General features: G+C 44.6%; 2 protein-coding genes across 4 annotated transcripts in view; one reads left to right on the forward strand and one right to left on the reverse strand.

Annotated features, from left to right (window-relative positions):
* The window catches only part of PLS3 (plastin 3), a 95,667-nt gene that overhangs the window by 18,610 nt on the left and 49,822 nt on the right, over nt 1–27,235 (forward strand). Inside the window, exons 1-2 of one of the 3 annotated variants that reach the window (XM_020963401.2) lie at nt 21,930–21,977; nt 22,128–22,155. The exons of the other annotated variants lie outside the window; for them this stretch is intronic. The gene's annotated coding sequence lies outside the window, so the exon portion shown is untranslated. Of the gene's footprint in view, nt 1–21,929; nt 21,978–22,127; nt 22,156–27,235 lie in introns of those variants that run through there. 3 annotated transcript variants of the gene reach the window in all.
* On the reverse strand, nt 12,208–16,421 carry LOC144454977 (uncharacterized). Its single transcript, XM_078147792.1, has 2 exons — nt 13,865–16,421; nt 12,208–13,518 (listed from the first exon to the last, which is right to left on the reverse strand). Exons 1-2 carry the CDS (start codon nt 16,362–16,364, stop codon nt 13,454–13,456), a joined length of 2,565 nt encoding a protein of 854 aa, XP_078003918.1. The 5' UTR covers nt 16,365–16,421; the 3' UTR covers nt 12,208–13,453.

A 27,235-nucleotide genomic window follows, 5' to 3' on the forward strand; every position in this document is an offset into this window, starting at 1 on the left:
GTTCTTGGTGGTCACAGACACAGGAGCGCTGAAGCAGAAACAATGCGGGGACCATCAGCTTGAGCATCGCTATGCAAATTATTTTTTGATCTATTTATACAGCCCTCGCCTCTCTCTTTACTTCTAGTCTCATATCCCAGCCTGCCTCTTGGACATCTCAAATTCAACATGTGCAGAATAAAGCCGACAGTCTTTCCCTCCACCTCCCGCCCTCCTCTTCCCAACTTCCCTATTGCCATTGAGGATACTGCCATCTTCCTGTCACCCGGGCTTGCTGTTTTAGTGTCATCCTTGACTTCACCCCTCTTCTCACTGCCACGTCTTGTTCCTTCGACCTTGACAACATTTCTCAATTATGTCTCTTCTCCATTCACACAGGGCCTTGTCTCTTGTCTGGACTATTACAGTAGCTTTCCACTTGGTCCAAATCTCTCCCCATTACAACCTAACCAAAGTGCTTGATTTTCCTAAAGTACAGGTGTGCTTTGTCATCTCCCCCCCCAACACTCCTCAGTAAACTCCAGTGACTCCCTCTGCTTCCTAGTCTTCTTACATCTTATTTCCTGCCACGTATGGTGTGACTTGGTAACACTGGCCTTCTTGTTTTTAGAATACAACAGTATCTCCAGCTGTGCTGCGGAGCTCTACCCCTCCTCATCTCTGCCTGCTGGCTTCCCTGGCTCCTTCGGGCAAGGCCGCTGCCAGCAGATACGTCTCTCTTGGGCTCTGCTGCATTTGTCAATGTAGGCATCATTCATAGAGTCTCAGATTGAGACACCAGGTTATCCTTATTTTATGTGGGAGGAAACTGAGGCCCAGTTCTTTTTCAGAGAGAGATGTTGTCAGCGATGATGATGATGATGATGATGATGATGATGATGATGATATGGCATTTTATGGAACTGTATGTTTAAGGTAGGAGAAGACAGGAGTGAGAGCCTTGTGACAATTACTCAAACATACATGGTGGTGAACCAGTCAGTGCTTGGCCCCTGCTTTGCAGTTTTGATTTCAAGGGCATACGATAGCTAGCCTTACTCTTGCAATTTGAAACCTGTATCCTTCAAGCCTCACTTGCTAGTACTGTAGCATGAGGTGGGAGCAGTATGTTCCGATGAGAACGCTGGATTTGGTGTTAAAATTCTTAGGTTGGAATCCTGACTCTGATACTTACTATCTGTGTGACCTTGGGTAACACTTCCCTCCCAAAGCTGCAGGGGGTTGGATTTTTGTAGTTCTTTGTTGTTATTTCAGTTGTTTTTCAGTTGTGTCTGATTCTCTGTGACCTCCTTTGGGGTTTTCTTGGCAAAGATACTGGAGTGGTTTGCCATTTCCTTCTCCAGCTCATTTTATGGATGAGGAAACTGAGGCAAGCAGGGTCAAGTGACTTGCCCAGGGTCACACAGCTAGGAAGTGTCTGAGGCTAGAATTGAAATCAGGAAGAGGAGTCTTCCTGACTTTAGTCCCAGCATTCTATCCGCCAGAGCTGTGGTCATATTAAACCTGGCTGTGAGCATTCTTGCTTAGGGAAGGGCTGCCTCATTCCATCAGTGTAGGGCATGGCAAAGGTGAGTCAGCCTGAGCAACAGATATTGTTGGGCCAGAGGGCTGGGAGAATCCCTCTGCTTTCAGTTTGAGTGTCCTTGGACACTCACTACTTTCCCCGAAACTTCAGTTGGGTAGGGAGAGAAGACATGTGGGAGCATGGTGCCAGTGGGAGTTGGCTGAACGTGGAGGAGCGAGATGCTTAGGGAGGTGGCAAGTGATGCCCAGGGAAGAAAAGGCAGAAGGCCTCTGGCTACAGTCCTGGAAATACTGGCCAAGACCAAATAGAACCAGAATTCAAGTCCAGCTGGGCAGAGCTGCTTGCCTTGCCCACTGGCAAAGTTTGCTCATAATCCCCTTTCTACCAGGCCAAGTAGGAGTGGGAAGCAACACGCTCCGGCTATTCAGGAATCTGCTCGTGGGATGTGGATTGCAGGCTTGGGCTGTCCATTTAAAAGTGTCTGTGTCCAAACAAATCATATCAATTATAAAAAAATGTAGGAAATTTCAGGAGAGAGGAAAAAGGGAGGGAGGGAGACACAGAGTGAGAGGAGAGGAGAGGAGATCTCAATTTTTCTTACCACTACAGGACAACTCCTTAGTGCAGCCAAAATGCGATTGGGGTAGATTCAACAAAATAAATTCAAATATAACCCAACATAGATAATTTAATTCCTGATTTTCTAAGTCAGTATGTTGCCCATAGTGATCCTTTTCTAGTTGAGTTGGACACCCCTGCTGCAGTAAATTGAGTACGGGGCCTGTAGTCGGGGAATACCCTAGTTCAAGTTCTGTGTGATATACATACTAACTGTGTGACCCTGGGCAAGTCACTTAACCTCTGTTGGTCTCAGTTTCCTCAACTGTAAAATGGGGATGGTAGCAGCACCTACCTCCCAGGGTTATTGTGAGGATCAAATGAGGTAATGTTTGTAAAGTGCTTAGGCACAATAGAAGTGCTAGCCATTATTATCATCACCTTCATCGCCATTTTCTCTTTACCTTTTCTAACAAAAATGCTGAGTTTGCAAACTCCAAATTAAGTGAGCATTTTGTACACATTATAGAACAGTGGGAAATGATTGGACGCAAAGCTATACCTTTCTAATATGTAGCATGTTTTTAAAATTAATTTAGTTTTAGTTTTCAATAATCATTTCCATAAGCTTTTGAATTTTAAATTTTCTCCCCCTCCCTCCTTGCCTCCCTCCCCAAGACATCGTGTAATCTGATATGTAGGCTCTACATATACATTCCTATTAAACCTATTTTCACATTAGTCATGTTGTAAAGAAGAATTAGAACCAATAGGAGGAACCACAAGAAAGAGGAAACAACAAAACAGAAGAAAATAAAAAAATAGCAAATAGTCTGCTTCGATCTGCATTCCAACTCCATAGTTCTTTCTTTGGATGTGGAGAGCATTTTCCATCATGAGGCCTCTGGAGATGTCTTAGGTCCTTGCATTGTTGAGAAGAGTCAAGTCATGTAGCGTGTTTTTTAAAATTGTTTTTTCAAAGCTGTGTAACAGATTCAACATGTAGCTTTCAAACCTGTCTTGTTTATTTGTGATTACCTCTGGCCTTCTCTCTCTCTCTCTCTCTCTCTCTCTCTCTCTCTCTCTCTCTCTCTCTCTCTCTCTCTCTCTCTCTCTCTCTCTCTCTCTCTCTCTGCATCTCTCTCCCTCTCCCTCCGCCCCCCCCAAGGGAGAACCACCCTCTTCCTACCCCTGCTACCCCTTCTCTTTTCTACCTTTCCTCACTCCTCATTGAAAAAAACAAACCAATCCTTTTAACAAATAAGCAGAATCAAGCAAAACCAATTCCTGCATTGGCCATGTCCAAAATTGTTTCATTCTGCACCTTGAATTCTTTCCTCTCTGTCAGCAGGTGGGGAGACTACTTTATACCTGCTCCCCAGTGTTTGAAGAAGGTCCCTTTGGCCACTGAGTGGAAGGTGGAAGGGCCAGGGGGGCCGAGAGGCTTGAGGCAGGGAGACCCAATAAATAATTTAGGCTTGAAGTTAGGATACGTTGCCTCAGTCATGTCTTAGTGGAGGGAAGGTGATAGGTACAAAACACTTTGGAGATAGAATAAACAAGACTCAGCAACTGATTTGGGGGCAAGGCAAGAGAGAATGGATTTGAAACTGAGCAAGTGGAAGGGTGCCCAGGAAGGACTGTGAAAGCTGACGAGGGAAAGCGAGATTGTGTTCCGGGAATGGTACAAATTGCACAGCGATGGGAGAGATGGCATGTTGAGTTTGGAGAACAGCAAGTCATCTGGTTTGGCCAGGATATAGAGTGCCCAAATGGGAGTAATGTGCAAATAAGGCTGGAAAAGTAGGGTAGAGTTGGATTGCCAGGTGGGGGAGTTTGTCTCCAGAGGCAAAAGGAGTTGCTGAAGTTTTTTGAGCAGGTTATAATACGGTCTGACCTAGGCCTTTGAAGGGTTGCTTTTGGCAGCTGGGTGATAGATCATTTGAGGTGAACCCAGGGCCTACAAATTGAATTGAAAAGGATCTTTGGAATCATCTAGTCCTTAAGAAGGCATTGAGGCACAGTGTGAAGCACACTAAATGTAAATGTAATACTCTGACCTGGGTTCGAGTTAGCCGTTTACTAGCTTGGTGACCTTATGTGAATCACTTCATCTCTCTGTGCCTCAGTTTCCTCACCTGTCATGTGAGAGTAATGCTATTTGTACTACCTACCCCACCAGGGTTGTTGTAAGGAATGAATCAATGTTGAACTTGGGAGTTATAAATTGCTCAATGCCACATCATTAGGTGGCGCTGCAATGGATAGTGTGCCTGGTCTGAAATCAGAAGTCATGAGTTCAAATTTAGCTTCAGAAACTTGGCTGTCTGACCTTGGGTAGTCACTTAACCTCTGCTTGCCTCAGTTTCTTCATCTTTAAAATGAGGAATAATAATAACAATAGCACCTACTTCCCAGTGTTGTTGTGAGGATCAAAGGAGATAGTAATTGTAAAGTACTTAGCACAATGCCTGGCACACAGTAGGTGCTATATAAATGTTGTTGTTGTTGTTGTTGTTATTATTATTGGCATATCTCAAATTCATGAGAGACAGAGTCAGAAACGTTTGGCATCCAATTCTACCTTGTTACAGTTACTAGCTGTGTGACCCTGGCCAAGTCTCTTGATTTGAGACTTTGTTTCCTCATCTGTAAAATGGGAATAATAGCACCTTCTCTCACAGGGTTGTTGTGAGAACCAAGTGATTTAATATATGTTTCAAACTTTTCTATAGTGGTGGAACCCTTCAGTACCAACAGAAGTTCGGCAAGACTCTTGGAGTAAGGGCCTCGAAAATGATCATTTTCTATGCCAATTGACAAATAACGTAAAGTTCATTAAAAACAGCGACACATCTGACTTGGGGTGTTTTAGAGTTGCTTGTGTTTCTGCAGTTATTACTATTTACAATCCCTCATCTTGTGCTCTTTTCCCAATACCATTTGCAAGAGTGACATTCATTTGTGGTGTGGTGGTAAGGGGTGGAATTTCCTTTGGGTGATGATGGCAGCACATTTTCAAAAGTATAATGGAAACTTATGGGAAAATATGATTCTACATATACTCTAACTCACAGCATGGTATGGGGGAGAGACAACATTGGATTTGAGAGTCATAAGATTTGGGTTCAAATTTTCAGTATTACTTGTGACTCTTGGGACCTTAGACAACTCAGGTAATCTCTTTGGGCCTGATTTTACCCATCTATAAGGTAGGCTAGATCTCTAAGCTTTAAATCCTAAGATGTTATGAACTTTTCAGGAGAAGCTGTAAAGCAGAAAATACAGGAGAAAGGGACAACATATTAATGTTATGACTCAGGTTACTGCTTGCTCTAACTGCCTTTCAAAGGGGATGGTTACTATATTGTCCTGCCAACAGACAAATAGCTCTTTGGTCGCGAGGCAGGGAGGAAGGAGCTGTGAGATTTTCTCTTGTAGAACTCAGCATTACTTGGGAGGGTAATAGTAACAAAGGCCAAGAAAGAAACAGGCCTCAGATTTCTTGGCTTGTTCAAGGCAAACCTGGTAACATCATTTAGGCCTATCTCTTGACATTCCTTTGCTCTTACCACTGTTTTCCTTTCTCCAAAATGTGCTCCTTTATTTAAGTTTGGGATTGAGTAAATCATTCCAACTACCCATCTGCCTGGACTTTGGCAGCCAGCATTGGGCCGCCATCATGGTTGACCTCGTAACAGAAATGGCTTTTCCTGCACAGCTTTCACAGCCCTGGGAAGTTACTAATGTGGGCTCTAGCTCAGGCAAGTGAAGGGGTCACATAACTAGTAAATGTTGGAACCAGAATTTTAATCCAAACTTCTCCTGGCTCAAAGTCCAAAGTTTTCTCCATGATACCACTCACTGCATAACTTGAATTTTATGTTCTTTGTTCATTGATTTTTTTTTTTTGGGAGGGGGGCTGTATAAAAAGAACTCTACTCTTCCAAGTTAGTCTTTTTAGGCTCTTGGAGAATGGATGAGGGAGGAGTGGGGATGGCTGCCAGGCATTGGGGTAGGGTAGACTGATTACTTTTGTGAACAATAAATTCCCATTAGATTTCTGAATGCACTTTTTTAAAAATGCAAGAGAAATGACATTGACTCCCCCACAGTTTTTTCTCTCTTCCCCCTTTGCCATCTTCATTCTGCTAGTCAACAGACTCAAGAATCAGATTCAGAATCAACCTGAAGTCAATTAGGCAAAGTTAATGACATTCGTGGGGCAGCTAGGTGGCGCCATACATAGTGCACAGAGCTCTGGGCCTGCAGTCAGGAAGACTCCTCTCCTCGAGTTCAAATCTGATCTCAGATACTTCCTTGCTGTGTGACCCTGGGCAAATCACTGAACCCTGTTTGCCTCAGTTTCCTCACCTGTAAAATGAGCCAGAGAAGGAAATGGCAAACCATTCCAGTATCTTGGCCCAGAAAACCCCAAGTGGGGTCGTGAAGAGTCAGACACAACCAAAATGACTGGACAGTAACAAAAATGACACTTGAATTGATAATAATAAAAAAATGGTATTTATGCTCTGAAGTCGACTGCTGTGGGATCATTCCCATTTTATAGATGTGGGAAACTGAGGCTCAGCAAAGTCATTCTAGGACTCCTGGAGCCCAGGGGTGGGATTTGAAGCTAAGTCTCTGCCACAGAAAAGGTAGTTGTAGAAGGCACTTCTAGGTTAGGTGACTAATAAGTGATCAGAGGCAAGTTTTGAACACTTCAAGCTTGCTACTCTATTCGCTGTGACACTGTCACAAGCCATCGTGACTTGGAAATGACCTTGGCTGATTTAGATTTGGAGGAAGGAGATGGGAGTCTTTGGATTGCCTGAGGTTTTCCTCTTCTGGTCCTCTGCCAGACCCCTCCCCCCCCCAGCCCCAAGTAACTTTTCTGTCAGTTTCTACTTGACCTTCTGAGCTACTTTTCATTCATTTGTTAAACTGTTGTTAAGCATGGCCAGGTACCTCTCTCTCTGTGCCCAAGGGTGGACTTTTTCAGGTGTGATGACCTCTGCAGATTACTGGGAGGTTGTGGAGGCTTTTTCCTCTGGAGCCTGTAGAACACAAGTCCTTAATTCTTAGTTCTCCTCATTGGACTAAGACCTGACTCAAAGGAGATGACATGATGGTTCCTGTGGGAAGAGGATGTCAGGCCATGCCCATATATGCCCACGAAGCTTGCTCTTTGCCTTTTATAGAGGAGTCATTCGTTCAAGGCGTGCAAAATACCCATGGGCTCCTGCCTCCTCCTGCTTTCTTTCCTTTCCAAGTGCCACTAGAATGATTGGCAACTTCCCAAGCTCTGTTTGGCTGCAGGAATACCCTTGGGAGCCCCGCGTGTGTGTGTAAATATATCTGTAGGCTGCAGGCTCTTGAAGGGCAGGGATCTGGTCTGAAATATCTTTGTATTTTCCTATGATGTCCTGTCTGACATAGCTTGTTAAATGAATGAATTTTCAAATCAGTAAACTTTTACTTCCCAAAATGCGATGTTATCTTGGACAATACCTTAATTTTCAACTTTTGAAAAAGGAGATCATAGTGTCATAGATATATGTATAGCTGGAAGGGACCTCATAGATCTAGTCCAATCTCATTTTACAGAGGAGTAAACTGAGGCTCAGAAAAATAAATTGACTTCCCCAAGTTCACACAGGCAATGAGAGAAGCAGTATTTGAATCTTTAAAAGTATACTCTTTTCCCTGCATCTCACATTATCTTTCCAAAAAGTCCCATTATCATATGGAAATAGGACATTTCTTCAAAAATTCATTGGAAAAGAAAAAAAAATTACTGAATATCTGAGAAATAATTTTAGATATAAAATACTTTTTTTTTTAAGTTGATGGGGGCAGCTAGGTGGCACAGTGGATAGAGCTCCGGCCTTGGGGTTAGGAGTACTTGAGTTCAAATCTGGCCTCAAGACACTTGACACTTACTAGCTGTGTGACCCCGGGCAAGTCACTTAACCCCGATTGCCTAGCCAAAACAAAACAAAGCAAAATAAATAAAAAAGTTGATTGTACTTTTAACTGCATGACCCAAACCTGGGTTATAATTACAGTTATGATATTGTTATTATTACTATTATCCTCATTATTGTTACTATACCTATCTTTTGCTTACTTGAATCCTACGTATTCTTAAAAAAAATCTTTTCTCTCCTTCCTCTCCCCAGTTCAGAAATAAAGAAAAACAAAACCCTTGTAACAGATAGACATAGTTAAGCAGAACAAAGCAAATTGCTGTATTTGTGGTGTGAAAAGACAAACATGTGTTCTTGTGCACCCTGAGGCTGTCACCTCTCCTCTGTGAGGAGAGGATAAGGTGTGGGGTCCTTTATAATGGTCCTCTGGAATGGTTGGTCATTGTCAATCAGAGTTCTGAAGTCTTTCAAAGTTGTCGGTACAATGTTATTATTGTATGCATTGTTCTCCCAGTTCTGTTTATTTCAGTTCATACAAGTCTTTCCAGACTGTCCCTTTTGTCCTTACATTCAACCACTCCCCAGTAGATAGGCACCCCCTTGATTTCTAGTTCTTTGCTACTACAGAAGATGAGCTGCTATAAATAGTTTTGTACATATGGATTCTTTTCTTTCTTCTTTGGTCACTTTGGGGTATATCACTGAGTCAAAGGGTGGTAACTTTTAGAGGAGAGTTTCAAATTGTTATTCAGGGTGGCTGGACCATTTCACAGTTCCACCAAGAGTTCATTAATGTGTCTCTTTTCCCATAACCCCTCCAACATTTTTCCTTTTCCTTTTTTTTTTGGTCAACTTCCACAAATCTGATGGGTGTCAGGTAGGGTTAGGATTCCTGCATTTTCCCCCTTGCCTGCTGATAGCTTGGATTTCATTTCAAAACTTCTTGTTCATGTCCTTTGACTACCCGTAGGGGAGTGACTCTTATTCTTAGAAATTTGAAGCAGTTCTCATATTTTGGAAGTCTACGAACCTTACTATCTCTCATTTGATAATGGAGGCATTTCGCTATTCCATTGATTTAGAAAGGAATTTCTTTCTTGCTCCTCTAATTTGTTGAGGATATTAACACTTACGTCCCAAGTCATGAATGCATTTTGAACATATCTTGCTTGGTACTGTGGTATGAGACAGGCTAACATGGTTTCAGCCAGACTGCCACCCAGTTTGCCCAGCAGCTTTTGTCAAATAGTGAGTTCTTAACGTCAAGAGCTGGGCTCTTTGGGCTAATCCAACATTAGGCTTCTGTGTTTATGTTGTGTAATTAAACCATTTCAGTGATCCCACTTCTCTCTTAACTGTTTTGTAGCATAGGTGGAAATCTGGTACTGCTAAGCCCCTTTCCTTCCCACTCATTATTTCCCTTGAGATTCTTGATCTTTTGTTCTTCCAGATGAATTTTACTATTTTTTTTGAGCTCTGTAAAATAATCCTTTGGTAAGGGAGTATTGCCATTTTTATTATATTGGTTTATCCCACCCATGAGCATTTAATGGTGCTCCAGTTATTTAGGCATGTATTTCTGTTAGGTGTGTTTTGTAGTTGTGTTCACACAGTTTCTGTGTATGTCTTGGTAGGTAGACATCTAAGTATTTTATAGGTTTTCTACTGTATTTAAGCAGCTAGGTGGTTCAGTGGATAGAACACTGGGCCTGGAGTCAGGAAGACCTGAGTTTAAATCTGGCCTCAGATACTTACTAGCTTTGTGACCCTGGGCAAGTCAGTTAACCCTGTTTGCCTCGGTTTCCTCATCTGTAAAATGAGCTGAAGGAGGAAATGGCAAACCATTCTAGTATCTTTGCCAAGAAAACCCCAAATGGGGTCATGAAGAGTCAGACACGACTGAAAACAGCTGAACAACAATAAATCCTCCTCCTATGGTTCCCCACTTCTACCACTCCAAGAAACTTGCCTCAATCTCTCCTTGTTGACTAGTTGCTCCCCCCACCCCCTGCATCCCCCAAACTCAGAAAATGCTCACTTGACCCACCCATCCCCGTTAAGTATAGTTGTCCTTCTCTCTGTTCTGGCTAAACTCCTAGAGACAGACCATTTATGTTCAGAAAATTGAGGCTCAGAAACACGGGTCGCCGATCAAGGTCGCCGCTAGGAATTGGCAGACATTGGTCTGGGTGTAAGTCTCACTGATTTCATGTTGTGAGGCACAATGGAAAGAGCCCTGGATTTGGAGCTTAAAGTTTGATTAGGATTCATTTCTGTTCTGTCCATGGCTCCGAGTGACCTCATCTGGGAAGGTGATTTTAAAGGTTTCCTCCCACTCTAGATCATATGAATTAGACAAAGGACAAAAATGTCCTCAAAATAGAAGCTTATTCAATTTGGCATTTCCTTGCTCTGTGGCCGGATTTTGTGCTTGGACCCAAATGGAAATAAGTGAATCGATTAATTCTACTCCTCTTAGATGACCCCTTCTCTTCTAGTGGTTTAAATTATGTCAGCATAGAATCTATTACTCAATGTTTTGTGCCTCTGAAGTCACACGATTCAATAGAAAAGTGCTATTCTCTGGCAGGTCAGAAACCTAATGGATTGTACCTTTGTTGGCATTTTGATAGACAATAAGCACTTGGCATTGGGGACACTTAAATAGTTTCCATGTCCCTTGTGTCATTTGAGGTCATGTGGTAGGCTTGGAGAATACTTAGTCTGAACTCCTCACCTCTTATTTCTACTTCTGGAGTCCATCAGTTGAGGTATGACAATAGTATCAGAAAGAAAGTATTTTAAACGTCCCAGAGTTCCCTCTGGCATTCCAATTTGATTGGAATTGTTTTGTGTACTACTTTGCTGTCCATTGAATGTGGTCGATTTCTTTGTTTTCACACTTTTTTTTTTTTTGGTTTAACACTGTCATGTGATACCAGGGATGCCACAGTACTACTACGGTGGCTCTCAGAAAGAGATTGGTCAAGTTCTCTTCTATGATGGAAGGAGGAGGATCTAAATTTATCCCAGGGGGTATGATAGGGGAGGCCTCTGCTATATGCCTCACCTCACATATGGGGACTAGTAGAGACTGTACCATACACATCCCTGAAAGTTGAAATAAATTTTGAAAGCACCATGCATGGTACACTTCACATGAAACCCTCATGGGGTTTTGTCTCTTTCCTTACTCCTTCTCCACATTTTGTCTTTTTTTTGTACGGTTACCTTTTTTAAGCATGAACAATTGTAGCACTAACCTTTTTTAAGCATGAACAATTGTAGCACTATACAATCACAATTCTTTAGCTCTAAGACCTAAGAGTTTTTCATTTCCTCCTCTTGCCACCTACTTCTGGCTTATAGTTCAGCGTTTCCATCAAATGCTGTTACTCATAGGTTGCTCTAATGCTACCCGTCCCCCTCCCCCCAAGTACACATTTAGAAATTTTAAAGAAGGCTCCAGTAGAACAAAGGTTGGGAAGCACGGATGTGTCAAACAGCTTTCCAAAGAAGAGAAAGGGGTACATTTGGGGAGGAAAAATCTGTCCCTGGATCTTAAACAAGTGCTTTAGATTAAATGAACACATTTAGTAATGGAAGGGTGGGGGGGGGATATAGTACCATTAAAAAAGTTTGTGGAGACTTAGGACTTCTCCCTGAGCAGGCTAGCCTGTTCCTCCTACTGTGAGATACTACTGGTGGCCCTAGGGAGCTGTCCAACTGAAGCTCATTTAGGTGAATTTCAAAGGCAGTTACCACCATCTCACACCTGGGGCATAACATCATATAGCAACCCCCAGGATGCTGAGTGCTGCAGATGATCTTGGACTGTGGGATTTGAGTTCTCTTTGCTTTCCTGGTATCTGAATCTTTGACCTGCCTAGAACATATCTCTTCACTTGTCCCTCTGACAATGTGATTTTCTGGTTCTCTGATTTGGACCCTGGCTTCTGTCACCAGACTTTCTGCTTGTACCTTTTGTGCTGTGGGAGACCGGACCCCCTGGTGGCCTTCATCCTTATTTCTGGGTTGGGTCAAGAAGAACAAGACAGTGGGACATGAGGTCACTTGTACAAAATCAGTTAAAAATCTTGAATAAACCAATCACCACAATGAGCTGAAAAGCCCACTATAAGGCTAAAATTTTCCTGTTTTAAGTGATGTAAGAAGAGACGATGCAAAGGAAAATAACATATTGTAAATATATTTAATGGAAAACATGCCACATAATAAATAAATGGTAAAAAAAAAATATGGACAGTTCTCAAAAGGAAACATGAATTCTTACTTTTCACTTAGAAACTTTAGGTACAACTTCACAAGCATCACACTGGCAAAACCAAATAGAAGGAATGAAATTCACTCCTGGCAGGCAGAGTTATGGAGAAAACACTGACAGTCATTGCTGGTCAAATGACAAACTTGTAGACATTTTTTGGAGAGCAACTTAGCAGTGGGCAGAAAAAATTACCCTCCCCTCCTCCCCACTCATGCCTTTGGACCAAATAATTCCATTATTGGGAAATAAACCCTGAAAAGATTTTTTAAAAGGAACAAAAAAGAGCCGTGTGTTCAAACATTGTCAGAGCTGCATTGTTTGGACTGCAAAACCAAAACACTGGAAGCCACTGTGATCTCCAATGGAGAAGGGGAATGAGTGACTCAATTGGGGCATATTCATTTGATACTAATATGCAAGTAAGAATATGTATGAGAACTATAAAGAAATATGAAAAAAATGGTGAAATAGGGCACAGTGAAAAAAAGCAGAACACAGTACAGACTGACTACAACTCTGAAAGCGGAAAATATAGAAGGAAGAACAAACAATCGTCATGGAGGTGGAAATTGTTTGGGAGAGTAACTTGGTGGTAGACAGAAAAAAATTATTCCCCCCCCCAATGCTTTTAGACTAGATAATCCCATTACTGAGAAATAAACACTGAAAAGGTGTTGTTGTTGTTGTTGTTTTAAATGAACAAAAAAGAGCCATGTGTTCAGAGATTTTCAGAGCTGCATTACTGGACTGTCAAAAAAACTCAAAACAAAGCAAAACACCCCCCCCCAAAAAAAGGGAAGGAACTGAAATTTCCAGTGGTATGTTCATTTGATACTGCAATTAAGAACAAGAATTCTGAAAAACCTGTTACGAACTAAGGCAAAGCGAACAAAGGGGGATGAGCAGACAAAATCTCGACTAAGCATATCTCTAAAAGGGGAAAAATGCATACATGGATGAGGAGGAACAGACAAACAATCCTCCCAGAATTGAGACTAACTGAAAAGTTACATTTTGTATGCTGAAATGAATTAATTTAAACTAAGTTGCAGGGAGGGAAGAGATTCATAGACTTGCTGCTTCTTCTTGGGCAGATTCCTTGACTTGCTTCATCAGCAGCTGGGGAGGAGCTGATTCAGACGGGCTTCTTTCCACTCAGGAGGCCTCACAGCTATCTTCTTCATCCTTGGTGTCCTCGGGGTTGTCGCTGTCATCGTCATCTGGGAAGGAACAAAATTCCAAGAATGGCTTACTTAAGATTGGGGAGGGAATCCCAAAGACTAGCCTCTCTGGGGACCAAAGACCGAAGCACTTCCTGACGGAGAAGGGATGGATTAAAAATGCAGAACGAGATGTCCATTTTTGGACATAGCACATCATGGAATGAACTTCACTTGACTATGGATATTTTTGAGGGTTTTCTTTTTCTTTTTGTTCACTTTGGGGTGGGAAATAGGGAGAAAAAAGAAATGCTTGTTAATTAGAAACATGATAAAATTAATTTTAAAAAAAGACTAGCTTCTTTCAGGACAAGAGGTGGGGTGAGTGGGAGCTGGGGTTACTTACCATCTGGCTCCTGGGAAGGAATAGCTTCAGTGGCAGGCATCTTTGGCATCAGGGCTGAAGAAAACTCAAACACTTGCTTCTCTGGGACCTGGGAATGAAACGACGCCCCCCTCGACATCCTCTGTTCCCCAGAAGGATAATGGACCTGGGAAATAAAAGACTTAGCAACTGGCTTTTCCACTGCGGAAGAAGATTCAGAGATTAGCTTCTCCTGGTCCTGGGAACCGGAAAACTCAGAGGCTGGCTGTCCCACTGTAGAGGCTGTCTCAGGGAGTACTATGTCATAGGTTGCTGAGGGAAAAGATTCGCCGTCTGAACTGTCATCAAACAGTAAGTTGAGAAAGTATGTCTTCTTTTGCACAGGGTACTGAGTAGACTCAGGGGCTGGCTTTCCCACTGGAGGTGCAGAAGGGGCTGGTATACTGCGGAATAATGGAAAACGAGACTCTGAGCTTGAGTCATCCTCAACCAGGAAATTGAAGGACTGGAGGAGTTCAAAGCTTGTGTTCTTCCCAGACAGAGGAGCCTCAGAGGGTAGTGTCTCTTGGACTTGGTTAGAAGACTCTCCAGCTGACTCTTCATCCAACAGGATTGGTGGTGTCTGCATGGTGGGAGGAGGAGAAGCAGCAGCAGCAGCAGCAGCAGCAAAGAGCGACTTCTTTCCCATCGAAGGAGAGTCAGAGCCTTCTGACCTGTTGTATGGTACTGAAATATAATCATGGGTTTCCTCATCCTCTATTGGGAAACTTGGAGATAAGGGTGCTGGCCGTGCCTGTCCCTGGAGAGGAGACTCAGAAACTGGCTTCTTTCCTGCTGAAGGAGGAGGTGCAGAGATTTCACTGTCATGGACTTGATAAGAAGGCTCAGAGACTGACAGGTCATCGAACAGGAAATCAAACAACTTTTTGGGTGGCAGTGTCAGTATCATGGAAGGAGAAAAGTCATATGATGGCTTCTTTGTTACTAAAGGAGGAGAGTCAAAGACTTCTGCTTTGTGGGTCTGGGAAGAAAAATCACAGGTTGACTCGTCTTCAAACTGGAAGTCAAGAGAATTGCCAAGTGGTGGCATTTGCTCTGCAGGAGACAGTTTATAAGCTGGCATCTTTTCCACTGGAGAAGGTGCAGGGAGTACTGCCTTGTGGACCTCGGAAGGGGAAGGCTCACAGGCTGAACTGTCCTTGAAAAAGTGATCCAAAGACTTGCAATGTTGTGCCTTATTTACAGGAGAAGGCCAAAACTCAGAGGCTGCCTTCTTTCCCATTGGAGGAGTGGTGTCAGGTGCTAGTGTTTGGACTGGTGGAGGTGGTTCCCAGATAGGCTTGCCCTGAAACAGTAATTCTAGACTCTGGCTGTATGATTGTGGCACTGTAGGACAAAGTTCATAAATTGGCTTCTTTCTCAACAGGGAAGGGGAGACTAGTGACCTTTGTACCTGGCTAGACGACACGCAGGGTGAATCCAGAGACTTGTCGTGTGGTGTTTTTACCAGAGGAGAGAACTCATAGTCTGGCTCTTTTCCCAACACAGGAAACTCAAAGAGGCGTGTCCCTTGGACTAGGCTAGATGAAGATACACCATCGTCATCATCAAACAGGAAATCAAAAGTGGGATGGTGTGGTGTCTGTGCTGTGGGAGAAAGCTCAGAGCCTGGTTTCTTTCCCCCGAGAGAAGACTCAGAGAGTACTGTCCCTTGGAATAGGTCAAAAGAAAACGCACTAGCTGAGTCATCATCAAACAGGCACTCAGGAGGCTGGTGGTGGGGTGCCTTTGATTTAGGAGAAGGCTTAGAGCCTTGCTTCTTTCCCAATAGAGAAGACTCAGAGAGTAGTGACCCTTGTACCTGGTTAGAAGAAGCCTCACCATCTGACTTGTCATGAGACAGTAAATCCAGAGAGCGGCAGAGTGGTTTCTGAAGTGTAGGAGAAAATTCATGAGGTGCCTGCCTTGTCAAAGGGGATTGACAGAGGAGTGACCCTTGGGCTTGGCTAGAAGAAGATAGACCAGATGACTTCTTAGCAAATACGGATTGAAGAGAGTTGGGGTATGGTATCTCAGCTGTAGGAAAAGATTCGTAAGATGGGTTCTTTCTCAATAGGGAAGGGGACTCAGAGTGTAGTGACCCTTGTACCTGGCTAGAAGATGTGCAGGGAGCCTCATCCTCAAACAGCAAATCCAGAGACTTGCAGGTTGGTGTTTTTACTGGAGGAGAACGTTGATAATCTGGCTTCTTTCCCAACGGGCGAGGAGATTCAGGAAGAAGTGGCTTGTGGTCCGGTGAAGGAGAGGCCTGCCTGGTTGACTCAACCTGAAACAGAAACTCAGGAGACATGCAGGAAGACTGCTCTAGAGAAGCAAGCTGACAGAATGGCTTATTTCTTGCTGGAGAAGGAAATTTGGAGACTAGTGTCTCCTCAGTTTTGTGAAGGAACAAGGAAGAAGAACTGGAAATTGAAGAATCAAAAACTGGTTTCTTAGGAGGCGGTGGGCCTTCCCCTTCCATTTCTATATTAATCTTAGTCTTTCTTTCCGCTCTCTGCCCACGCAAGGTTTTCCTAAGATTGTCAGGGATTCTGACAAGAGGGGTAATTGGCTGAGTTGGATAGACTATGCCTGGACTGCTAGGCTCCTCCGCAGGGACTTGGATTATCTCAGAAGAGGCTGCTGCTTCACCTAACGAGGCCCATGGGGGATGAGCTACTGGGTATCTTTTGGGGGGAAGGGTACATGTCACACTGTCACTATCACTGCAGCCATCATCAGAAATGTCCTTGTAATCTGGCATGGCCGCGGCCATTTTCACACAGGCCTCACACTCACGTGATCTCAAAGGCTCTGGCGAGATCTCGCGCCCTCTGGCAGGCCCCGCCCCAGCTCTCACACAGGCTGCCCAGGCTCGAGCAGGCCCTGAATCGGTACTGACTAGAAGGCCACCCTCAGAGACTGGGGGCCGTTGGTGCCCTGAGGCCAGCTAAGCCTCTGAGGCTAGTTTAGGCTCTGGCCCCCGGGCTCTCAGCAGGTGGTGGTTCTGAGGCCCTGGGGAGAGTTGGAGCCCTGAGCGAAACGCCTGAGGTAGAGCTTGCCTGGACGACGTCCTCCTCGCTCTGAGTTTGCTCTCGGTGTGGCGCTTGCTCCCGTTCTCGTTCTCGCGCCCCGTTCTCGTTCTCGCGCCCCGTTCTCGTTCTCGCGCCCCGTTCCCGTTCTCGCGCCCCGTTCCCGTTCTCGCGCCCCGTTCCCGTTCTCGCGCGCTCAGTGCTATTCTCGCTGTCGTCATCTTGCGTGGCTGCAGCAGCTTTTCTGCTTGTGGGGCACCCCGCTGTGCGGGCCATCTCAGTTTGTGTGGCACCTTGCTGTGCCAGCCTGCCCTTCCCACGAGGGGCCTGACTCCACACACAGAGACCCCTGCATTCTCCGTCCCTTCTTCAGGTGATTTTAGGTAGAGGGAAGAAAAGTGGGATGAGGCTTTTGTCTACAATTGGATATAGGGCAATACCCAGAAATGTCTATTTGGTGACTACTTTATTCATGTTAATCAGATTTTTGTCATGTATTAAAGTACTGAAGGTTCCTCTCGTGTGTGGGGGGCACATAAGATCATAGGTTTTGAAGTGGAAAAGGCCTTAGGAATCATGTAACCCTCTCATTTGACAGATGGGAAAACTTGATGTTAAGAGGGGGAAATGACTTGGCTAAGGTCATACATTGTCATTGTAAGCATTTGAACCCAAGTCTCATGGGATCAGATATTTATAATCTAGAGACCATTTCCTTCATTCTCCTTAATTTTATGGTGGGGAATGCTGAGTCCTGAGAAGTTAGTGATGTACCCTAGGTCTGGGATGTGTAAAGCTTTGTCTCACAGCAACAAAAATCCATGGCTAGACAGTAGAGCTCATCTAGTTTAACTACTTTATTTTACAGAGGAAGAAACTGAGGTGGGGATGGGGTAGGAGGGGGATGACAACTACAGTTACACGGCTGATAAAAATCAAGTGCCAGCACTTGAAACTCCAAAGTGGAAAGGACCCTGGAAGTCATGTAGGATACCCCCTGGAGAGGTGGTAATTGAAGCCCAGAGAGGGGAAAGCAATCTGCCCAACCAAAGTCATCTAGCCAGTCAGCTGCAGGTTTAGGATTTGAACCCGGGCCTTCTGACTTCAAATTTTGTCTACCACACCACGGCCTTGTTGCCCCTTGGCTCTCGCCAACATTACATTTTTTTGAGGGCACTTGAAATAATGTTTTATTTTTGGAGATTGAAAAACTCTATGGAGTGACTCATTAGCATAAACTTAAAAAAACAAACCAGAGGCTCTGGCATATTAAAATACAGGGTAGAAGGCTAGGAGGTTAGACTTTTGTGCTTGGACTGTAATCACCTGTTAGGGTGTGTCCTCATAATTTTGGTTTAGTTTTGCGTGCACTTGCTTTTGTTGAGATAATAAGAACACAAAACAGATTTGATATTTTCTAAGGGTTTCTGTGTTATGATTCATAAAGTTGTGAAAGCTGTCTATAATTGTGTCTCCTTTCTCTCTCCTTACCCCATGCCCTGCCCAAATGAATCCTGGCCCCTTCACCCCCACCGACCAATCCAATTTTCAGCTCAAGGTTGGTGACCTTTAATTTCAGCTTGGCAGATGGGATGTGACAACTTCTTTCATGAAGACTCAGACTCTGGGTGTGCCCTCAGTTGAAAAGGCTTGGTTGGGCCTACTTTGCTTACTAGACTTTGGGAGGGAGACAGCAGGGAAGTAAGTGGAGGAGGGGCCACAAAGGAGAGAAGGGGAAGATGAGTTGTTAGCCATTTTGATAGTTGCTTAAGTTGGCCATGGGTGTCAAGGGAAACCAGGTCAGCATGGGGAACTGTCTTCCTATCTCCTCACCGTTACTGGGAAACCAGTTCAGAAAACATCTCCTGGGGTGATGGGGTCAGGAGGTCAGCCTAGGACTGAATGCAAAGGATCAGATTTTGTTCCCCTTCTGCATCAGAAGGATACTCACTCTAAGGCCTTCTTGCCTCATGAAGATCATAGATTTCCAGCTGGATTTCCAATGATGTAGAATCCAAATAGAAATGGATCCCGGCCAGCTGCATATTGACTTAGAAAACCACACATTAGCTTTATCTATGAGGATTGTATTTTATTTGTTAAACGTGTCCCATTAACATTTGAATCTGGTTCCACCCTGGGAGTCTTGCCTGAGTTTGCCACGTGATCCAATCCAACCCTCCCTCCCATTTCATTTATTTGGGCTCCTTTTAAAAACTTCAGACCTTTGGGGCAGCTAGGTGGCGCAGTGGATAGAGCTCAGCCCTGAAGTCAGGAGGATCTGAGTTCAAATCTGGCTTCAGACCAAACACTTGACACTTACTAGCTGTGTGACCCTGGGCTAGTCACTTAACCCCAGTTACCTAAAACAAAACAGAACAAAACTTCTGACCTTCTCAAACATCAGGTAAAAAGAGTGCTTCCATCTACATTGTGGAATAAAAGGAGAGGGTCATATATGAGAATCTCTATCCTGTACAGCTTACTTTTAAAAGAGTATATACATTCAGCATGTCGCTTTGAAAGCTATCCTTCTTGTCTGTGATTCTTTCTGTTTTCTTTGAATTAAAAAAAAATGCTTCAGTGACTCTTTTTCTTTTTGGGGTGAAGGGCAACCCTCTCCCTAGCTGCCTTCTCCTTCTCAACTTCCCCCCTCCCCATTTGGAAAGAAAAACCAAGCTCTTGCATCAAATACAGAGAGTCAAGCAAGAGAAATTCCCACATCGGCTGTGTTGGGAAATGGGTGTACTCCTGGGTCTGTCCACTTTACACTGGGGCATTTTGTAGAATCTTTCTGGGTTTCTCTGAAACTGTCCCATTCATGATTTCTTACTAAGTACTGAGTAATTACATTTGTTTAGCTGTTGTCCAGTTTGTGGATACTCCCTTAATTTCTAGTTTTTTGCTGTAACAAAAAGATCTTTCTTTTATTAGGGCCACAGAGAGGGATCATAGATTTTTGAGCTATATTTTATAGAGGAGGAAACTGAGGCCCAGGAAGGGCGAGTGGGATAGTCAACATCCAACTTTAGCATTTCAATTCAAGAATCATTTCTTAATCCTCATCTCTGTGGGAGGCCCTGGGTTCCAGAAACAAGAAGGCTGCTGGAAGATTGATTTCCCTGTTATATTCTGTCATCCACGTCCTTCATAAATGCCAAGGGGCGAACAGCACCCAATACTCCCTTTACGGCATCCGTAGCTCTTGAGTGGCTCAGAAAACTGGAAGGGCTTTTATATCTCCAGTGATGGAGCAGTTGAAGCCAACAGCTCCTTCCCCCCAACACAGCATTTAGGTGATGCTCTAATGACTGGTCAGTCTTGTTTCTGGTCCCCAAATGTAGTCATTAACAGCTCAAGTGGAGTTTTTTGGGTTTGGTTTTGTTTAAAGTTCAATTTTATTTTCAGTACCAAATTCTCTCCCTCCTCCACACATTGAGAAGGCAAGAAAAACAAAGGCCGTTATAAATCTGTATAGTCATGCAAAACAAATTCCCCCCAAAGAGAAGAAAATTGGCTTTATTCTGGCCAGGGAGTCTGGGAAGTATGGTTGGCCATCATGTTGATCAGAGTTCGGAAGGTTTTTAGGAGGATTCACACTTAAACTTGACTTTGCCCAGTGATAAGGGGGACTCCCTGAAAAATAGCAGAGCCTTACAGAGGATTTGAGAGTTTGCCAAGTGACAGCTTGTGTAGTACATTCTGGAAAATGGGGATAACAATAGCATCTATCTCCCAGGGTTATTGAGAGGATCAAATGAGACATTTTGTAAAAATATGATGAGCTATAGGAATACTATTATTATTATTATTATTATTATTATTACTATTACTACAATGACAATTTGGAAGCAAGGGGACCTGGGTTCTAATCCTGCCTTTGCAGTCACTCAGCCTGGGTGACCCTTGAGTAAGGAGGTTGAATGCCCGTGCCTCTAAGTCCCTTCCAGCTGCACCACTACAACAGCCCTGGGAAGTAGGGAACACGGGTATTCAGTCATAGCCTTATTTTATACATGGAGAAACTAAGGCTTTTGTGGATGGTCTTCCTGGCTCTGAGTCCCCCACTCGATGCACCCTGGAGGGGGTGCTTCTTCCATGGCTTCACCCAAATCTCAGTAGCTAGGCAGAAGCTAGTCAGACCTCAATAGCTATCCTGAATGCTACTAGTCAGGGCAAGGGGCCGGCATTATTCTCCCTATTTTCCAGCTGAAGAAATTACGTCTCAAGGGGGTGATAATGACTTTCTCAAATGTTATGGGCTGAACTGATGTCAAGGGGCAGCTAGAACAGAGTGCTGGGCTGGGAGTCAGGAAGACCCGAGTTCAGATCAGGCCTCATACACTTGCTAGCTGTGTGACCCTGGGCAAGTCACTTAGCCCCAGTTGCCTAAAAAAAAAAAAAAGGAAAAAAAAACCTGAGATCTTTAGGAATCCAGGAAGAAAGCATGATATAATAGAGAAAGTACTAGATTTAGCATCCAAGAGCTAGGTTTGAACCCTGATTGCCATTTAACTCCTAGTGGGTCCTTGGTTAAGTCACTTAACCATGGACCTTCCCTCTCCCCTTGCCTCTCCCCATCCTAAAAAGCAAAGGAACTGGGACTAGATCACCTCTAAGGGACACCAGTGAGATCTCAGACGTTCATGTTGCTGCTCCTTCCTCTTGAGCAGTCCTTCTTCAGTTGTATCAGGCTCTCTGTGGCCCCATTGGGGTTTTCTTGGCAAAGATAGTACAGTGGTTTGCTATATCCTTGTCCAGCTCATTTTACAGATGAGGAAACTGAGGCAGACAGAGTAAAGTGACTTGCTCAGGGTCACACAGCTAGGAAGTGTCTGAGGCCAGATTTGAGCTCTGGTCTTCTTGACTCCAGGCCTGGCACTCTTTCCACTGCGACACCACCTAGCTGCCCCAACTCCTCTACTGCTTTTTAAAAATTAAAGTTTCAGTGATGCCTTTTTGTTTTTCTGTTATTTCCAAATAGCCCCTCCCCTTAATTTTAGGGTTGAAGAAACTGAAATCCAAGAAAGGAAGGTTGTGGCTGGGCCCGGGTCCCAAAGGCAGTAAGTATCACAGGTGGGATTGGAACCGAGGGTTTCTGACCCCACAGCCAGGGAGCTTTCCACTGTATGTCACTGCCTCTTTGAGGTAGAAGGAGGGGCTGTTTCCCATTGCTAAGCTGTTTCTTTTTTGTTTTGTATCACCCATAACAGGACCACAACTGGCTCTCTGAAGGCTCTGGTAAGCAAGAGTTCACCTGGCTTCCTGTGGGGAGTTACTTGGACACTGGGGAGAACCCGGCTCCTTAATGTTCCGAAATGAGCAGGTTCCTCAGCGACTTTTCGAGTTTTCCAATTCGTATATAGGTTGTAGGGTGGAGGAGTAGTCCTTGGTCCTTGAGGGAAATGGCTCACGTGGCAGCTGGAAGAAGAAAGTTGGCTTTGTGGGTGTGAATGCTGGGAGGACAAGGGCAGGCCTAGCTCTTCCTTCACTGCTGGTTGGTGTTGTGGAGTTTTGTGGCTTTTCCTTTGAAATTTGCCTTTGATGATGTTGTTACTTTTGCTGACTCCAGGCCCAGCTTCGTACCTATGGTGCCACCCACTGATGCAAAAACATGGAGCCCAGTTCCTTCATTTTACTATAACAAGGGGGGAAGAACTGGGGTTTGGAACCTTAGGCCTTTTGACTCCAAACTCAGGGTTCTTTCCATTACCCCACACTATCTGTGGCAGGAGTTGGGGTGAGGCTGAGGCAAACAAGGTGAAGTGACTTGTCCAGGGTCACACAGCTAGTGTCTGAGGTCAGATTTCAACTCAGGTCTTCCTGACTGCCAGCGCAGTGCTCTATCCACTGAGCCACCTCGCTGCCCAATTTGCATTTCTATTGTAATTGAAAGTTTACAAAACACTTTACATATGAAATACTATCTCATTTGAATCCCCACAACAGCCCTGTCAGGAACCACAGGTGGTAGCCCCATTTGCCCAACAAGAAAACTAAGGCTGGCTTGCCCCAGCAGGGGTCACACTGCTAGTTAGTGAAGCTAGGTCCTCCAGCCTCCAAATGCAGTTCTTCAGTCATTCTGTGGGACAAGCCCAACAGCACTGCCTTTGGGAGCTTGTGCTATGTATGGATGCCACGTTGAACTGCCCCGTTCCTTTCTAATGTGGTGTCGTCCCCCAGTTGTGACCTTGCTTTTTTCTTCATCGGTAGTAGGCCAACCGGCCTGATCTTGCTGGGCCAGGCAGTCTCTGGAGTGCTGCTTGCTCTTGGTTTCATTCAGCCCTTCCTATGGTAATTTTTGGAGGAGAATGGAAACACCCTCAGGTGTGAAGGTGAGCTCATTTCATTATATTAGCTCAGGATTTTTTTCCTCCAAGTACCAGTCAGAGCTTTTTTTAGAAGGAAGGTCAAAGTTTACTTAGCAAATGTGGAAAGTATTTAAGACTAATTGGCTGTGAGTTAAAAATGAGGTACTGGGAAATGGGGCTTTGCTACTGTTTAGTCCAGAGAGTTTTCAGTAAGACACAGACCCCCTCCCCCACCAGGGCAACTAGGCCTGACACCACCTGGGGGCCTTTCAGCTCCCTCCTATGTGGCACCTTCTGGTCTTCAAGGGCTCTGCCAGAAATGCGGCTCTCTATGCCATAGTAGCATGGATTAAGTGCTCACTGTGTACCAGGCTCTGTGATGAGTGCTGGGGATACCCAGAAAGTCCCTGCCTTCAAGGGTACAACATATAAATAGATATAACTTAGCAATAACTATTCACAGAAAAGCCCAGAATAGATGAGAGTTTTATCTCAGAGGGGAAGGTGGGCTCATGACCAGTACAGACCAGGAAAGGTCTACTGAAGAAGGTGGGATTTGAGCTAAGGCACAAGTGGGGCAGCTAGGTGGTGTTGCAGTAGACAGAGCACTGAGCTGGGAGTCAGGAAGACCTGAGTTCAAATCTGGCCTCACACACTAGCTGTATGACCCTGGGCAAGTCACTTCACCCTGTCTGCCTCAGTTTCCTCATCTGTAAAAGGAGCTGGAGAAGGAAATGGCAAATCACTCCAGTATCTTTGAGGGCCTGTGAAGAAAGAACTTTATATATGATCTTGGAGGTTAGAGGGAGCCCCTGGTGAGTGTGTAGTGGTGGGGGTGGGGGTCCTGCCCTGCATTTTGGTGTGATCACTTTTGCTTGATGAGTTAAGGTGGTGATTGTATGACAGTGAGTGGGGGGCTTCAGGGAAGGCAGAAATAGCTGACTGGGGGTTAGGGACGGCAGACCTGGAATGGCCCCCAGCACTGCTGACTCCCAGTCTACCACTTTGACTGTGGCAGTGAGTATTTCATGGGGATAAGAGGAAATGATTTCTCTCCTCTGAACTTTCATGCCGTCTTTTAAAAACAATTTCCTATTTTGTATTATTCATGCAACTTGTTTGGGCATGAAGTACTTCTGAATTAACACCTTAACTTTAGCCCCTCCCTCCTCACTTCCTCCACAAACGGGATCCCTGAAAGCAGTCAAGCCATTGGGTATGGGCATTAAGAGAGTGTGAGGAGTCCAGGGTGACACTTGGGTCATGACCTGGGTGACTGGGAGGATGGTAATAGGGAAGGCAGGAAAAGGGCCAGCATTTAGGGATTGGAGAATGATGCATTCGAGATGCTTAAAATACATCTACTTTGAGATGTCCAAAAGGCAGGTGAAGTCAGGAAAGAGATTAGGGCAAGATGTAAAAGCCATGGGAGCTGATGAGAACATGAAGAAAGGAGTGAGTGAAAAGAAAAGCGGGCCTGCCAGGGCAGGGCTTTGAGGGACACCCACAGTTAAGGGGTGACTGAGGAGTGGAAAGAGCAGCGTCATGATAACTTAGGAAAGAGCAAAGGGAGAAAAAGTGAACGAGAGTCCAAGGCTGTGGCAGAGAGGTTTGATAAAGGGCCATCAGGTCTTCCCATTGCAAGATCACTGGTCACTTTGGAGATAGCAGTTTCAGATGAATGATGAGGTTCAGGAGTCAGGCTGCAGAGGGTATAGCCTGACGAAGAAGCCACTCAAGGGAGAAGAGTTTAGGATGCTAGCTAGCAGGAAAGCGCAGGTCAAGTGGTGGTGGTGGTGGGGTCTTTAAGGGTGAGGGGGACATGGACCTGTTTGCAGATAGCTAGGTAAGAAAGAGCCAGCGGAGAGGAAGAAATTAGGGAGAACATGGGGGTGATAGTGGGGACAGACTGCTGGAGAAAACTGGAGGGGACGGGATCCCAGTAAATGCAGAGGGGTTGGCCTTGGCAAGGGGTGGGATTATCTTTCCAACTGAGACCAGAGTAAAGGAAGAGATACTGACATCTAGAAAACATCTGAGTGATAGAGGAGGAGGAGAACAGAAAAAGAGGGAACTCTCTGCTGAGAGGGTGGGGGAGCTGGGAGTGGCTCTCAGATAGTGGTGTGACCCTACTTGGCACATGTTAGGTGATTTTTCTCCTGTTCCATTCAGGATGCCCTAAAGAGGAGTGAAGAAAGTAGATGGTGGAAGTGATCCAGAGTCGGGGTTTGACAACATATGGTCAGTAAGGTTAGAGAGGAGAGGATGCTGTGGAATTGAATTGGTTTTGATAGAGAGGCTCTAGAAGACTTCCAGAAAACAGCTAGGAAACTCTTGTCTGATTGATAATGTAATAATTTCTTCCTTCTGACTCAGTTGTTTTTAACGCTGTTTGGAAAAGTGTTTGCTAAATGGCAACCCTAATCGCATCATCTTCGTTTAGTGCATAGGAAGAGAGAGGCCAGGGAATTTTCCTTAAAATGAAGGATTCCAAGATTTGCTATAGGAACAAACTGAATCCCAGCTCTTCTTGGCCAGTGGAGAAAAAGAGATGAGGTAGGACCATCGAGTGTCTGAGCTCGTGGTCTCAGGCAGCTCAGAAGAGCATGAGGTCATGGGCTTGGAGTCAGATCCCAGCCCTGCCAGTTACTGCTGGAGTGACCCCTCTGAGCCTCACTTTCCTCATACGTGAAATGGTCAGAGTAGTAGCACCTACCCCACAAGGTTATCTTGAAGCTCTTACATGAGAGAATGTCGGTTAAGCCCTTTGTGGACCTTAGGAGGTCGAGAGAGTTAATTCATCTTTCTAAAAATCATGCATTTTGGCTTAGGGGTCACATATATTTCATCTGAAAAACACACAAACAAACAACATTAACCTTGATAATGTTTCATGTCAGTTCAGTTCTACAAGCCTTTATTAACTGCCTTCCGAGTGCAAGAAACTAGCTGTGCCAATGGGGTAAAAGGGGCAAATCTATCCAGGCTCAGGTTTAGGTGAAAACAATGGATTTTATTTGACTTTGAGCTGAGCTCCTAGGACAGGCTGCAAACAGCTCTAAGAATATTCTGAATATCTTGCAAGTCTGAAGCAAGTGTAGCTATGGAAAGTAGGTAAAGATATTCTTTCAGTCCTTTCCTAAGTGAGGATTGTGGGACCCTAGTCTGGCCTTAATAGTAAGCTGTCCCTAGTTGTTTCCATTCCGAGCATGCTTTTTAATGCTTTGTTTCTGTTGGTAGATCCATTGGCAAATTTTTTTTGGGGGGGAAAGGAGGGGCCAGCGTGTGGAAGCTCCAAAAATGCAGATGAGCAAATCTCCACCTAAGTGTCGGGCATTGTGTAGACAATTGGCTGGACTTGGGAGTCAATGCTATGAATTCAAATACTGCCTCTAACACTTGCTAGTTGTGTGATCCTGGCCTCCTTGGTTCTCAGTTTCCTGATCTGTTGGTTGGACTCAAGTGGTCTAAACCTCAAAGAATTGCCAGTGGATGCTGATTTAGGATCGTAGAGTGAGAGTGATATTCATAGAAAGTTCAGGTGGCCATTGAATGACGTGGAACAGGCGTATCAAACCCAAATAGAACAGCGTCACTAAGCCAGGCATACATTAACATTATCTATGTTCTATTGTCTTTTCATTTATTTTGTTAAATATTTCCCAGTTACCTCTTAATCTGGTTGGGGTCCCGTGTTGGACAACCTCTGATGTGGAAGATGCAACAGTACTAGCTCACACTAGCTGCACAGAGCTGATGGGCATCACACAGCCACGCAGAGAAAGTCCATTCCAGAGTCATGGTGTCTAGCTTTAACTGCAGTAAGGCCGTTCCTTTATTGCTCCATTTCCCTGCTCAACAGTCCCATGTGTCTCCTTCATTTTGTGGTGAAACTGCTTGAGAAGGCCATCTACAGTGGGTGCCTTCACTTCCTTTTCTCCCATTTACTTCTCATCACTCTCCAAAGATCTCTCTTCTCTGAGATTTCTTGGCTCTCCTGGCTGTCCTCC

The sequence above is a fragment of the Phascolarctos cinereus genome, unplaced genomic scaffold (assembly GCF_003287225.1).
Source record: "Phascolarctos cinereus isolate Bilbo 61053 unplaced genomic scaffold, phaCin_HiC Scaffold_8;HRSCAF=390, whole genome shotgun sequence".
Lineage (NCBI taxonomy): Eukaryota > Metazoa > Chordata > Mammalia > Diprotodontia > Phascolarctidae > Phascolarctos > Phascolarctos cinereus.

Coding starts and splice junctions, on each gene's coding strand:
- LOC144454977 (XM_078147792.1), bottom strand. CDS start 16,364: ATGGAAGGGGAAGGCCCACCGCCTCCTAAGAAACCAGTTTTTGATTCT. Junction 13,519..13,864: donor TCCTTCCCAGGAGCCAGATG/GTAAGTAACCCC, acceptor GTTCCTTCCCAG/ATGACGATGACAGCGACAAC.